This window comes from Opisthocomus hoazin, chromosome 13 (assembly GCF_030867145.1).
Source record: "Opisthocomus hoazin isolate bOpiHoa1 chromosome 13, bOpiHoa1.hap1, whole genome shotgun sequence".
NCBI classification, from domain to species: Eukaryota; Metazoa; Chordata; class Aves; order Opisthocomiformes; family Opisthocomidae; genus Opisthocomus; species Opisthocomus hoazin.
In genome coordinates this window covers 14,064,909-14,079,895 of record NC_134426.1, presented here as the reverse complement: position 1 = coordinate 14,079,895, position 14,987 = coordinate 14,064,909, and the positions used below count along the sequence as shown (strand labels likewise).

Below are 14,987 nucleotides of genomic sequence, written 5' to 3'. Positions count from 1 at the left end.
GGCCCGCCCCGCCCCGACGGGGGCGGTGAGGCGGAGCGGGGCGGGGCGGGCCGGGCCGGGCCGGGCGGGACCCCCCCTCCTGCGCTTGCCCGGCCCCTAGCCTCTGTACAGCGGGTCCCCCCGCCGGAGCCGGCTGCGGAGGGCTCTGGGGCCATGCAGGGCTCCCCGGGGGTGGTGGTCTGCCTCGCCGCCCCGGGTTTTGGCATCTGCAGGTTTAGGAGCAGCTGCTGGAGTCACCTCGGCTCGGTGTCAATGCTTCCAGTCCTGCAACTGGTTTCTGTCTGAATTGGGATCAGTTTAAAGGTGGCTTTCACCTCTCCTGCTTAGCAGTACCGCAGTCCTCTTAGACCCTCAGCGCACGCCGAGACCTCTCGGTCCCCGCTGATCTCTGGGTTTGACGCACAAAATGTGTCTGCATTCCTGCTTTGCCTGTGCAGAGCTCTGCCGAAGCCATCTGTGTGCGCGTAGTCCTTCACTTAACCGTTTGCAACAAGGCTTTCTCTGTGCGGGATGCTGCGGGAGGGGAAGGAAGGGAAAAGCCCTCATTTTGGAGATGCCAAAGACTCCATCCTCTCAGCCACCTGGAGACGGAGACAGCAATGTGCAGATCTGGTTTCTTGTTTTCTGTTTCTATGGGAGAAGCCCTGGACTGTGTCAGCATCCTCTCTGTAGATTGAGTTTAGCTGCAAATTGTTTCAAGAAATGCATGCAAATAAGAAAACTTTGATCTCCAGCTGCTTGGGCTGGTGTGCAGGGAGTGGGTAAGGCTTCCTGATGTCCCAGACTGTATTACTGTTTTATTGTTCTGTGATCAGTTGTTCATGTTTTGTTTTATGGGAACCATACTGAGGATGTAAATACTGGGTACGGTAAGCAGATGTGAGAAGAAAGAGCCTGTTCATGGCCATGCTTAGAAGGTGTTGCCATGCTTAGCTAGCAGGCTGTTAGCTAGATGTCCCCGTGCTAGAGCAGTGTTTGGCATATCCTCGAGACCCTAATTGTGAGAGTGGAGAGGGAAGGAGGGAAGAGGCAAACTGGAATAAGCAAGGAGCTGGTATTCAAAGGGCTCGGACTTTACACTGTGGAACTTACTTTTCTCCTGCTTTTCTGGCTGTGCTGCGGGAATGCGGAGCAGATCCTACTTGCTTGCCTTGCTCTGAGCCAGACAGCTGGGTCTCGGTGAGAAAGGCTTTCCTGCCTTTGTCTCTTTTCTTTAGTGTCTTGTCTTTGAATGCTGGTGTCTCTGGGAGCTTGGTGCCTTCCAGCCCATAGCAGTGGAGCCTGTTGGTGCCCTGCGTAAGTGGGGAGAGGCGTGGGAGCAGCCTGTGAGGCAGCGACAGGCAGTGTGGCTCTTCTTAATAACGGGAGATTTTTGAAGGGGGTGTTCTGGGAAACATGGTCCTTGCAGAGATGGGACCGTGTGTGTGAACTGCTGGCTCCTGGCAAGGCACTTAACACAAAAGAAAGTGCATGGTGTGTTTGGGTTTACAAATATTTTCCAGCCAACCAAGCAGATGTTTAGCAGCAGGAAAATGGCCCATTGGGTGTTCTGGGGGCTTGTGTGCTCACCTTCTGCAGAGGGCCCTATGTGCAGCCTGCAGAAGAACTTCTTGCTAGTGTTTCTGTGCTGGGAGCTCTCCCAGCCACTGTCTGTCCATATAGCCCTTATCCCTACCTCAGTTTGCAGCTTGCTGAATGTAGACAGGCTTCTGGCAGATGAGCACACGGCTCTCATCTCAGCCCCAGCGCACCGACAACCTGACATATCTCAGTGCAGGCACTGTCTGCTTGCTTTCCTGCAGCTCCTGCCAGACTGGAGCCAAACTTGGGGTTCAAGGATCTTGTGGTGGCTGCAGGAGCTCAGTGGAAGCCTTCATGATTGCAAGGTCCCACCAGTCACTGATGCTGCTGATACAGCATCCCCACGCGGGGCTCTTCTTGCTTGGCACCTGCTTCAATGCCTTCCAGTCCTAGCAAGCAGCAGAGCTGTGATGGGTTCTCCAAGTCCTTCTGGCCACAAGCGTTAACTCTTGTTCCACTCCCCTAAGTCTTTCCAGCAAGGAGGGATCTTGTGAACGCCTGGGTAAGCAAAGTGGCAGCATGACATGAGTCTCGACAGGAACCACCAACTGGGGCTAACCTTTCTCAGCAGCCCCCTTCCCGGTGGGTGTTTGGTAGAAAGACACTGTGCAAGAGGGAGGAAGGGAACAGTGGGTCCAATTCTGCTCTGTTGTGAGCAGCAAGAAGGTGGATTAACTCTTTCACCCACTTGGGTGTGAAACTGCTGTCAGGCACTTCAGACTGTGAGGAGGTGGGGGAAGAGCTCTCTAATGAGAGCTAAGGGGAAAGTGGGGAAGTGAGAGAGAAACTGAATTTAAATGGATTAAGCCTGACTGTCCAAAGTCCTTTGTTTCCTGCCACCTCGCTGGCAACTTTCACAGCTGTATTCTGTGTGACTGGGGACCTGTTTTTAGGTTCCCTGCACAATCAGCTTTACACCTCCTGGGCATTTCCCTGAGCTGGAGCCAAATCCCCAGGACAGAGAAACCCCTTTGATTTTTCTTCTCTAATGTCTTTCCTGTCCTCTCTGTAGGTGATGGCCTCATGAACTGGTGTCTCCAGCATCACTGATCAGTGGGTGACAAACGGGGATGCATCCCCATCAGGAAAGTCTCTGTTCTCACCCTCTCGCTTTTGGGATTCCGCTTTTTTTTGGCCCTGGCATCTTGTTTTCTCATGGGCAGCCAAAGTAGGTGTTTGTACAGGTGGTGGTAGGTGCAAACAAGGCTGGGGGTCATGCACAGTGAACTGCCCTTGTAAACACCAGGAATTGCAAGTATTTCTTGAACAGGCCTTGAATTCCTTGGTTCTCCTTCTCAGCTGGCAGCCTAAAGCATGGGCATGGGGAAGGGGCAAAGGGACGACATGGAGTTAGGGCAAATTTGGCCTTTGGGCCTGGACTCACAAGTGGAAAGGTAAAGTAATATGTAAAAATGTCTATTAGCCAGCAAAGTGCTTTGCTTCAAAGCTCTTTTTAGCTTTTTAAAATCTTTTGAATGAAAATGGCTGGAATTGTGCAGGCTGTCCTGGATCCAAAGAGTGCACCTTGAAAATGCCAAAGTAAAATGTTTTGATTTTTTCCCAGACTTCAGCTTAACTAGGCCAATGTAACAGTCTCAGTATGAACTTCCAGGAAGTTTTGCTTGATCCGCTACTACTTATTTTGCGTTTATTTCCTTGACCTTAATTCTGGGTTGAACCCAGCGGTTTAGAGTCTGCCGAGGTTGGGATCAGTCTGGTGTACTGCCCTCATGAAAGCAAGGGGCACGTGTGGAGCAGAGCCCCTGGGCTGAGTGCACGACTCCCTGCAGGGCTGCTGGGCTGGCACCGCTGCCTCCTCCAGACTAGGAGTAAGCAAGGTGATGGCAGGACTGCCCTGCCCTTCACCTTGCACAGCTGCACTGGCTCTGCGCTGCCAAAGTGGCTCGTTTTGGGCAGGGGTCCAGTCCGGGAGCAGGTCCCTGGGCGAGCAGCTAAGGCAGCCGCAGCCCTGTCCCTGCATAGCTCACACTGCAGTTCAGCAGTGCCCGAGCAGCTGTGGAGTCCTGCAGCTCTTCCTCTCCTGTCTTCTCCTGCAGTCCTGGTGCAGCTGCAGCCAGCCCTGGGATTTGGCCCCCGGGTAGCAACTCCTTGCCGAGCCGTGGTCTCGGCAGGGCCAGGGCAGGCTGCAGGCCTGGGAGAGGTACGCCACAGTGTTTGTTGTCTAATCATCGCCGGCGCCCGTGCCAGGAGCCGAGCACACACAAACAGTGCCGGGCTCCGGTGAGAAGCACTGCCTGCGAGATAAGCCAGGCAGGGAAAACATATCCATCTTCATGTCTTTTGGCCTGAGATGGAGTTTCATCTGCTGGCGTTTTCCTGGCGTAGGCTCGGGGCACACCACAATTCACCTGAGGAGCCAGACGCCCGGGAGCCAGCTCTCATTCCTGGCAAGAGGTGTCAGCCCTGACTGGCACAGAGCACGACGGCTGCGAGGAGCTGGCAGTTGAGGCCCTGTTGGTGCACGGGGAAGAGTGCTGACCCCGGGCTGAGCCCCTGCAGCAGCCTGGACCTGGCTGCACGTCACCAGCAGTTGTGTTCATTGCCTGAGCAGAAGGGCGAGACTCCCTGCCCAGGGTCCCTGTGCCCAGCCGTGCACCCGGCACTTGGCAGAACCCAGGTTAAGAACTTCCAGCCCACAACCTGGGCAGAGCAGAAATAGCTGGTCTTTGGGATATACAAAGCCAGAGTGTGAGAGCAGACAAGAGACTCAAATCCAGCCTGCGGCTGCTCAGTGTCTGATAAGGAGGCTGCTAGTGCTGTCTTGCAGTGCTCCCAACCTGCCAGCTCTCCGCAAATGAAACGTCCTGGTGAAACGCCCCCCACCCTTGGCTCCCTCTGATCCCCTCCTAAGCTAAGCGAGACTGGAATGTCTCCTGGGATGTGATTCCCTCTAGCCTAAGGGTGACTGCATTAATAAAACCCAGCGTACGATGATGGGGGAGGAGGCAGGCAGGGCTGGTGAAATGAGACTCTTACAAACAAGTCGTGGGTCTGCTGGAAATGTCCCATCCTGTCCTCTCTCCCTCCCCCTGTCCCCTGAGCAGAGCTGTGGAATTCAGGGTGTGGGCTGAGGCTTTTCTTCACGCAGGTTTCTTCTTAGGGCAGACAAACCCCTCACCTCCCTCCCTCTCCCCCCACATCAGCACCTCCCTGGAACAGGTACCACTCCCCCAGCCCCTCTCAGCTCAGCCTCGCTGCTCCTGGGACCCTCCTCCCCCTCCACATTGCTGAGGCATCATCCCAGGGTGTTCTTTTCCCATGATGAGTGGAAGATGTCCATCCCTGGGAGGTGCAGGACAGCTTGGCAAGCCAGGGCCAGCAGTAGCAAGGAGCGAGTGCTCCCCGCATCTTGGTAGGACCGGGGGGCGGCTGTGCTCATGGCAAGGAAGCTGCTGGGCTGGTTAGTGCTGGGTGAGCAGAAACAGGTATCCTTGGGGCATCTGCCCAGCATCAGGGCAGTGCTGTGGGCTCTGACTGAATGAAGCCATGTGAAAGCAGTGAGGATGTAAGCCAGGAGGGAAGAATGAGAGGAGAGCAAGTAAACTCAGTCCAGAGGAGATATCCAGGAAAACAGATTGCAGATGCATGGGTTTTGGTTGGTGTGAGTGCTCTCTTGGCTCCCATTGGGATGCAAAGTGGCTCTCACAGCTGTTAGTTTATGCAGCAGTGATGCAGTGCCCTGCAATTCAGAGCTCATGCTACCCTAGCTGCTGTGGGGAAGGATGTGTCTGTGACCCACATTGTGTTGCCACTAACAAATATCATTACAATAAACTGGCTGCGAGATCGTGGCAGAGCTCAGTTCCCAAAACGTTTTTACACTTTTTCTTGGATAGCTATTGCTGACCTCTGAGACTACATTATCACAAACTCAGTGTAGAAGCCTCAGATCCAGGGAAGCACCCAGAGACCAAACTGAAGACTCTGAAGAGCAGTCTGAAAGGAGCACCATGAGAGCTCACACACGGCTGGGAGTGAATCCAGCATGGCATACACAGTGCCCAGCCTTTGCAAAGAGCTGCAGTGTTTGCTCACGCTACCGACTGTACGAAGGCTAGAAAAAAAGCGTGCACTGTTCCTACAGAGGAACCTGTGGATGGTCCCTGCGTTGAGCTCAGCACTCTATGGCAGAGGCTGCAGCTGAAAGAACAGCATTTCAGCAGAAATCTTGACAAACCAGAGTGCATGACCGGGCCTGCATGTGCTTTTGCAGGGGAAGCAAGAGTCCAATACCACTGGCTGCTTCTACAGAGGAAAGAAAAGATGGGCTCCAGTATTTAGTTTCCAGCTGAGAGGAGAAGCTGATGGCTGGACAGCCTCAGGAGGGCAGGGAGAACAATGTGTTGATTAAAACTCATGAGACGTTTTGGAGAGCTGAGACAGAGGACACCAAATCACAAGTATCTGTGAACTGTTTGTGTAAAGGCTACAGCATTGCACAAGATCTCTCCAGCTGCCGTATGGGCTATGTCTTTGCTTGGGAAGTGGAAGATGAGGGGAGGTAGTTACCATAATAATCTAGTTCAAAGCAGTAGCTGTTCATGGGTTGGTGCTAACAGCCTCCTAAAAGGTCATGGGTGCCTGTGACTTACACACAGACCCCATTCTTGCTTCCATAGTTGCTCACAGGCTGTTTTACTACAGAGATCTCTGAGTTGTCACCCCCCCTGCCGGAGCTGTGCTTAGGGAACCACCAAGCGCAGCTCTCCAGAGACGTTTGCTGTGGGTCTGCAACAGAGGGGGGAAACCAGAGCAGCCAAGGAGCAGCTGTGCAAGAGTGGAGGAAAACAGTTGCTGGGTAGACATTTGGGTGAGGAGGAAATTGCAGGCCCATCAACTGGGACAGGCAGGTAAAGCAGGGAGCCTGTAAAGGTGTGAGATCCCCCCACGGCCCGCACAGCACTGTCATCTCCTACAAGAGGTGTGAGTTCACTGCCTGGGGCTGCCTGAAGCCGGCCGGCAGACCCCAGCCAGAGGAAAGGCAGCGAAGGGCACTGTCTCATTGCTTAGATCATTCGGACACACACCACATAAAACCTGCACTGGCTTTTTAGCTGGACTGCTTGTGGGGTGCTCTGTGGCCATGAAGAAAACAAAACAAAATCTCCGGGCTCAGGTTTGGCATCTTGTCCTGTATTTAGCACGTGAATTCAGAGCTTACAGTAATTGTCATCTTCATGATCTGAGGGTACACTGGAGGTGTTTTGGAAGAGGTAATTTCTTGACTAAGGCTGACTTTTGGGACACAACTTTATGTTACAACTACTGGCATCAGCCTTCAGTTGGCATCAGAATGATGCCATGGAAATTTTACATCTACGGGTATCAAGAACACGCTTCCAAGTGCACAAGCCCTGCTTCTGGAAATGTGGATACAAAGGAGATTGAACTTCTGAGATGGATCTGCCACTGGGGAATAGGAGATCTGGGGAACTTCTCTTTCTACTGCCTCCTGTTTCGCCATCAGGAGATGAGGGCATCCACATTGCACGTCTGGTACCTTCTTTCACCTGCGGGTCACCAGGGTGGGTTTAAGTGGCACAGGTAAATGCAGAGATGTACCTACGCCTCCTAGGACTCATGGGCATGGCTGAGAGAAGCCTCTTCTGATGGGGAAGAGCTCTCCAGAAACCCAGCACAGAGCAGTCTAGCTCAGGTGTGCTCCAGCAGTCAGGCCCTGGGGTTCAAACAGGAAACACTTCTGATGTGAATGGATTCAGGTCTGGAAGAGCCTTCAGACCAAAAGTGGGCTAACATGAATGAGTTAAAATCCTTTCATTTGCGTGGTGAAATTTATTGAAAACTACATCGTTCATCTGCTGAAACTTCACAGCTGTTGAGATTGCCCTCAGGGCAAACCACATCCAAGAAATGGCATGTAGATCCTGGGAGCACAAGACTTGAAAGCTGAAACGGCACTCTGTAGTGCTGCCTTCCCTTCCCTTGCAGTCACGTCTAGCCATCTGCAGCTCCTCCGCTTAGACGCCGTGTTTGTTTTTTTCTTCCTCCCTTTTCTCATCTTTGACTCTTGCAGTGCAGTCACTTCATTTCACAGCACTGCATTTTGGCTAATAAGAAAGTGAGGAAGGATGCAGAGAGCAAGAGGTCTGTGTGGGGAGAGTGTGCTTAAAGCCCGTGGCATCCAGTGTGAGATAGGGCTGTGGGCCACACTGCGGTGACGATACCATCAAGTGTCACCTACCTGTGACACTACCGCTTTGTTATCCCTTGGGGGAATGGCGGTGAGGCAGGACTGTGGGAAATGTGCCCCTTTGCTTATGAAAAATCTGTGTATTCCTTTTAGTGGTAGCAAATTGCTTGATTTTTCTTTTTATATTTGTCAGTTGCAACTTCTGCTTGGAAAAAACTTCATAGGATAAAAAAGTCATGCTTGCATAGTTACATCTGACCTGAAAGTTCTGTATGGGCTTGGGAAACTGGAATCACCCACTAGGCACAAGCAAAATCAGGACTAGCCAGAGCTCAAAGATCAAAATAAAAGCAGGACAGGGGAAATCCACTGACTGCAATACATTCAGTCATAAGGGATTCATGGAGTAATTTTGAGTTGCAAACACATCGGTAAGAACTGGAGGTTTTGTTTCTTTCTTTTTTTTTTTTGGGGGGGGGAATTGTCCACAAACAAAAATATTGGCTAATTCATCAGACACTTTCTTCTGCTTTGAATAGTTTGCCCAGATCCCCAAGCAACCATCCCGTGCAATTTGCTGTTAACCTAAATAACTTAAATTCAGGTACACCCAGAGCACTGCCCAGATCTGCCCCTGCATGCAATAATTAGGGTTCTCCAAGCGCAAACCTGCAGCTCGGGAGGCAGGAGGCTCCGCCAGCATCTCCAGATGGCTACCTGCCGGCGGTGGCCCATGGCAGGGACAGGGCAGAGATGCGCCTCAGTGTGGCATGGCTGCGTGGAGAAGGTCTCTGTGGAAACATGCCACTTGCAGGTGGCACCGTTCCCCTAAGCAAACGCCCTGTGGAACTGCAGCCTGGTAAAGACAGACCTGCTCTGTCGCACGACAGAGGGGCAGAGACAGGCAGGAGACCGAGACAGGCCGGGTATTGCATTCCTTACCTGTGAAATAACCCCTTACAATCCAAATGCTTGGGGAATTCCTAGATCTCTTTGTAGCCACATTTCGGCGGTGACAGCACGAGGATTTAAGTGAGGCAGACTCTGAAGGGGGAGATTATTATCTGCTTTTAGAGCAATGGGGAGAAAGCAGTTGAAAAAAACAGACCTGCTTGTTACAAACCTCATCTTACCTGATCCTGCTGCTAAGAGGAGGGAACGTACAAGCCGTCCAGTGCACCGAGTTACTCAGAAATGACTGGTTTTGAGTAAATCTTTCCAGCACTATTCAGGAATTAGCTACTGTCTTTCAGATTTATATGTCCATTAATCCAGAATTAACCTTCAAGTGTAGGCAAGCCCTAACACTTGAACTATGTAAGGAAGGATCTTCTGGAGCAGAAGAAGCAGGCAAAGACAAGCTACTTGATTGAATCAAAGATCCAGTTTAGGCTGAAAAATAGGGTAATTAGAAAGTTTGTCCAGGGCAGCGGTGAAAACTGTTGCAGGGATATTTAGACACAAACAGGGCCCTGCTGCACAAGTCCCCAAGGGCAGGATGGCTCCTCGGCACAGCTCTGCGCTGGGAGACTGACCACAGCACTTCCACCACTGGTGCTGAGGACTCTCCAGCTGGGAGCAGGGGGTTTGGAGTGGGTGGTGTGTGTGCGCGGGTGGAGTTGTGTACACTCAGCCTTCTCAGACAGCCACAATAAATTATCTCATTAGTAAACCCAGGGTAGCTGTGCTCCTCAGCACATACCCGGCCTCCCACAGCAGAGAAAAACTTTGTGTCTAATTAACCAAATCAAAGGGTCCATCAGACACAGCTTAAAGCGACGTGCTCAGCTTGAAACCCTGGCTTCCTCAGCAAGTTGTTCTGCACATAGTGGAACTAATGAGCCTCGATTTCCCATGGCTGGAGGTCTGGCATTTGCTATGTCCCCTGCAACTCTGTCCTCTCCTCCCCGTGGCACAGGCCCAGCCAAGGGCCAGGGACAACCAAGGAGGGAAGAGGAGCCCATGGTCCAGTACCCCCAGCCCCATGTGTTGACAGGCTCGACTGTGCTCACATGCTGGCGGCAAAGACCTGAGCTCTCACCTGGGGGGTTTCTTCATAGCAAGGGGCCCCTTGAGCTCACCCTTTTCTTCCCTCCTGCCTTTTTTCCTCATGTCCTTAACACCTATTTCCCCATAGGTGCTCGTGGCTCAGCTCGGCAGGACAGGGCTACCAGGGAGAGACAGACCAGCTGCACAGGGAAGGGAACCCCGCTCCCTCAGGACGCATGACTGGGAAAAGGAAAAATGCAGTGCTGCTGGTGCAGGGGCTTTCCAGTTACATTGCTCTGGTTTTACAACTGCTTGCCCTCCTCTCCTCCTTATTAGTGGGCAAAAGACAGGCAAATGCTGAATGTCAAATGCTGCTGCTCCAGTTGTCAGCAGAATCGCACAGCACAGCTGCCGGGGCAGGTGAGCTCCCTGGTGCTGTGGGAGTGAGGATTTGGGGGTGTTACACCTTGGAAGAGGAGACCCAAGTCATGTTTATTTGAGGCACAATCCCTCTCCTCCCAAGTGTAGCAGCTGCAGTTTTCCCCCTGCCCACCCAGCTCCTGTGCTAAGGAGGTGGCTTCCTTTACAAACGCTTTTTTCTTCTCCTCGTGCTGGAGATTTGATTCTACAAAAACACTTACACAGCAGCTAATTGGCAACCCTGCAGTGACTTAGCTCCCTAATTCCTTCCAGCCAATGAACCAGCCCAAAGAGCTGGTTTTCATAACTTGATAAATGTACAAACACAGCCTTGGGGACATAAGATAGCTGCGATTTTTTTTTTCCTGGAAAACTTCTGGATCCTTCTCAATTTTGGAAATTTCTTGCACCCCATAGGGCATAAGGAACATCCAAAGGCAGAGTGAGCAACCAGGCCCATCCCAGGGAGACATCAAGCAGACATGGACCCACAGAGGCACCGGAGACCAGCTGGGGTGCCAGGGAAGAGATGATTGTCAAGAAATTGGTTTGAAGGTAAAACTGGCGTCGTCCAGCCTGTCTGTTTGTGATTTGAGGACTCATCATCATCTCTCTATGGATTCCTACCTCCCAACAATGTCCACGCCTTGCAAATGTTTCCTTGATCTGCTGGTTTGTATCCAGAGGGGTGCTGCAAAAATTGTTGTGCTGGCCGATGGCTTAGACCACATCATTCCTCCCCACGCTCCTCCCTGGCACCTTCTTTTCTTTGCCCCAATTGTGGACTGTTCATTTTCCCCCTCCCAACCCTTCATTATCCACGTCTCCTCCACCCATCATCTCCCATGCACCAGAGGCCAACTCCGTTGCCCATTTCCAACAAGCCCCTTCATGCTCTCCCCTGCCCTGCTCCACACCTGGGAGAAGACACCCTCTGAGCATTTGCAAAGCCACCACACTGCCCTCCTTGAAGCTCTCCTCTGTCCCAACATCTGCAGAAACCCTCACAGCAGAGCCGCCTTGCACCCTGCACGCAGCCGTTGCTCCTTCACTCCTGCCCGGGCTGTGCAGAGCTTTGTCACTTGTCGTAGGCTCTGTGGCTCTGCAGCACTCAGCGGAACATGGTCCTCACGCCGTGGCGGGAGCCCAACACCGAGCCAAGCCACGCTTGGGCCAGTGACTCCAGAGATAGGATGGTGCTTCACCCACAGCCGCTGAACTTGGGCACAGCGAGGTAGCCGCTCCCCCACCACAAGACAAACCCTTCCAGCTCCGCTGCGGCCCCTCCCGCCACCCGGGGACTGCGCGGCCCCTCCCGTGGCCTCTCCCAGCGGGGCCGTCGAACACTGGCGGGGCTCAGGCCGCTCGGGGGCCCTGGCCCGCTCCCCCTGGGCTGGAGGAGTGCCCCTGCCGCCAGCTCCGCCCCGGAGGAGCTCGTTCCGCGCTCGGGCAGCTACCGGCGCCGGGCCCCTTCATTTCAGCGGGGTGGCCAGGCCGGGCCCCGCCACGTCAGGGCGCAGCCGCGGCTCCGTTTCCGTAGAGGCGACACCGCGGGCGGAAGGCCTGGCGCCGAGCGCGTGTCCGTGCCAGCCGGGCAGGGGGCGGGAGGCGGCCGGGCCGCCTCGCTCACACTCCGCCGCAGCCCCGGCTCAGCCCAACGGGCCGTCTCCGCCCCGCGGACAGACCACGGAGACCCTCACTGCTTCGACCCGCCCCGCGCCCCGTCCCCGCCGCCCGACCCGGACCGGGCCCGCATCCGGACCCGCGCGGCGGGCGCGCCCCCTGGCGGGGCGCGCGTCGCAGGGCCGGGACACTGACGTCACGGGGGGCTGAGCGGGTCCGAGCACCTCCCTCCGCCGCCTCGCCCCTCTCCGCGCATGCGCCGACGGAAGGCCCCGCCTTCCCTCAGATGGGCGGGGCGGCTTCGGCCGCGGCGACCGAGCATGCGCGCGGCGTCACGTGGCGGCGGCGGTGCCTCTTAAGACGGCGCGCGGGGTGGGGGTGGGAGAGTTTGCGAGCCGATGGCGCGTGGAGGGCGGAGCGCGCGGCGGGCTGCGGCGGCCCCCCCGGCCCCTGCCAGGTGCCGGGAGCAGCGGCGGCGGCGGGGGGGGGGGGCGGCTGTGTGTGCCCGCCCGCCGCCCCTCGACTCGCTCTTCTCCGCAGCGCGGCCCCAGCCGCCCCGGTGCCGGCGGCGCAGCCGGCGCAGCCCGGGCTGATGGCGCAGATGGCGAGCACGGCGGCCGGCGTGGCCGTGGGCTCCGCCGTGGGACACGTCGTGGGCAGCGCCCTCACCGGCGCCTTCAGCGGCGGCTCCTCCGATTCGGCCAAGGCGGCGGCTCCCGCCCAGGTGCGAGCGGGCTCGGGGTGGGCGGAGCCGGCGGTTCCGAGGGAGGCTGGGCGCGGGCAGTGAAGGGCGGCTGTCCGCAGCCCAAGGTGACCGGGCTACTCTGCCGAGGGCTGGCAGGGAGCCGCCGCGCTTACCGGCGGAGGGGCCTCTGCCCGCGGACCCCATCCCTAAGGAGGTCCTTGCCGGCAGGAGCCTGGGCAGCAGCCCCTGCACCAGCAGTCGCCCTACGGACCCTGCCACTATGAGATGAAGCAGTTCCTGGAATGTGCTACCAACCAGAGGGACCTGACCTTGTGTGAGGGCTTCAACGAGGCTCTGAAGCAGTGCAAGTACAGCAATGGTGAGTCTGTGCCCTGACCCAGGAGGGCTGACCTGTGAGGGAACTGCTGCCAGGAGAACACCTGAGAGGGTTCAGAGGTTGCAGAAGCAATCTGCAGAGGTTATAGTGCCCTTCAAGGCTTTAAATAAGAAACAGTTCTGCCTTTCCTGTGTCCTGGAAAGCAGAAGGGAATGGGAAAGGGCAGGAGAAATGATCCTGGCCACCTCTCTGTGAAAGCAAGGAGGCTGTAAGTGCACTCTTAGAGGTTCCTCTCTTGCTGCCCTGAGAAGCCTGCTGCTTTCCATGCTTGATTCCCGAGTTCCTGCTGCATCTGTTCAAAGCATATGTCAGTAGTTGTGCCTTGATGTGGTCACCTGAGGTAAGAGAGCTTTTATTAACTCCAGCTGCTGGAACATGCACATAATGCTGAACCTGTGCTTTCTCCCCTGTAGGTGTTTCTTCTCTCTTGTGAAGAATCTGCCCCTGTGTAGGGAAGAGGAGCCTGATGTAGTGTCCCACTGCCCACAGGGAGTGGAAGGATGGATGGGGGATGAGCTGGAGGGAACAGACTGACCAGCTTGGGAGTCTTCTAGTGATAATTCACCTCACTAGTAGAAAAGGAAAGGAATGGTTGGACCTGTGGGAACTTGAAATTCAGGTAGTGCTGTATTTATTACAGAGAAATAAAGGAGTTTATCACTTGTGCATGTTCTTTATTTAATTCTCAAGCTAATATTAAGCTACCAAAATGTTAACTATCCCATCCACTTGATGGGACAAGGCACAATCGCGTATTTCCTGTAAACAGGAGGTGCAGCCTAGCAAGGACTGTGGCTGCATGACTTGGCAAAAGTGGATCCACAACAGAGCTGAGACTGGATTTGCTGTAGTCCACGCAGAGGAGGAGCTGGAGAGATGTAATCTGAGATGTGTCCTGGGGTATTTTCAGTAACAAATTCTTTTTCCATTGATATCCTCTTCCTGAAGAGCTGTTCTGACCCTGAGGCTAAGAAAATACGACCTGTCTGCCTGTGACTTGGGTGCAGTTGGCTGATCTTACTTAAAAACCTTAGTGGGTTATGTAATGTTCTCAAGGTCACTAGCATCAAGGTTAAGTTTGGAGCTGCTTTCTTCTTACAGTCACTATAGCAGAATAGTCTCATGAGTGCTGCCTGCAGACTGGCCTCTAGCAGGAGACCCTGCTCTGCATGTTGGTGTGAAAGAAAATTTTGAGGCTTCAGCTAGAGCTTTAGTGGTACAGCAGCGAAACCATGACACTTTCAGATGCTTAACTGCTGAATTTTCATGGCAGAATTAATCTGTTAACTGCTGACCACCAGCTGTTGAATATTGGGCAAGATCCAAGCCCCTTGCCTGGATCTGTGAGGAAATCCAGGTCTTGATGGCAAAAGCTGGCAGCAGATACTGGAGGCTGGTGTTGGAAGTCCTGCTGCTTCTAAATGTCAAGACCTAAATTCTTGGTGGTAGATAATGCCCTGAGCTGTGCCTGGCCTTATCTGTGGTGCCTTGTGCTCCCCTGAGAGACAGCCAAGGAAAAAAGTCGGTGCCAGAGACTGAAAGCCTGAGGGCTGTGTGTGCTGAGCTGCCCCAGAGTGAGCAGGTAGGAACCACTGTAACTAAGCTGTTTTAACTAACTCCTTTTAAGAAATAAATATTGGACTGATGTTAGTGTGTGCTGGTCTGGTTGGAGAAGCCTCAGGAGCACCTACAGCAGGTGTGTGCTGTCTTCTGACCCATCTTGGCAAAGTGTTGGCAATGCTGTTTCAGGAGTTGTGGAGACTCTGGATCTCTTCAGTGACTTTTCCTGGTGACTGCAGTGGACAGTCTGTAGAAGGCCTCTGCCAGCATGGTGATGGTGTTGAAGGCAGACCCATCCAGTGATGCGGGTGCATGTTCCTCCAGTTGCCAGTGCAGGTGGCTTGAAAGGACGTGCAGTTTCTTGTGACTTGGGGTTGCAGGCCATGCTTCAGGCACATAAATTATCCTTTGAAGCAGGAGGCTGCTGCCTGTGCCTGGCTGTAGTTACCTGATTTGTGTGGCTTGTCAAGCTGTAGCTCTGGATGCAGTAGTGTGACCCTCTGAGCAGAGCAGGGGGATCCCAGGATGAGCAGTGAAGAAGCAGAGGATTCTTGCGAAGC

The 14,987-nt window shown here is 54.3% G+C and overlaps 1 protein-coding gene across 1 annotated transcript; it reads left to right on the top strand.

The window, feature by feature from the left end:
• The first annotated feature begins 12,071 nt into the window (after window positions 1-12,071).
• Window positions 12,072-13,533, top strand: LOC104328242 (coiled-coil-helix-coiled-coil-helix domain-containing protein 2). Its single transcript, XM_075435003.1, has 3 exons — window positions 12,072-12,509; window positions 12,699-12,849; window positions 13,281-13,533. Exons 1-3 carry the CDS (start codon window positions 12,072-12,074, stop codon window positions 13,298-13,300), a joined length of 609 nt encoding a protein of 202 aa, XP_075291118.1. The 3' UTR covers window positions 13,301-13,533.
• The last annotated feature ends 1,454 nt before the right edge of the window (window positions 13,534-14,987 follow it).

Coding starts and splice junctions, on each gene's coding strand:
- LOC104328242 (XM_075435003.1), top strand. CDS start 12,072: ATGGGCGGGGCGGCTTCGGCCGCGGCGACCGAGCATGCGCGCGGCGTC. Junction 12,510..12,698: donor AGGCGGCGGCTCCCGCCCAG/GTGCGAGCGGGC, acceptor CCTTGCCGGCAG/GAGCCTGGGCAGCAGCCCCT. Junction 12,850..13,280: donor GCAGTGCAAGTACAGCAATG/GTGAGTCTGTGC, acceptor TCTCCCCTGTAG/GTGTTTCTTCTCTCTTGTGA.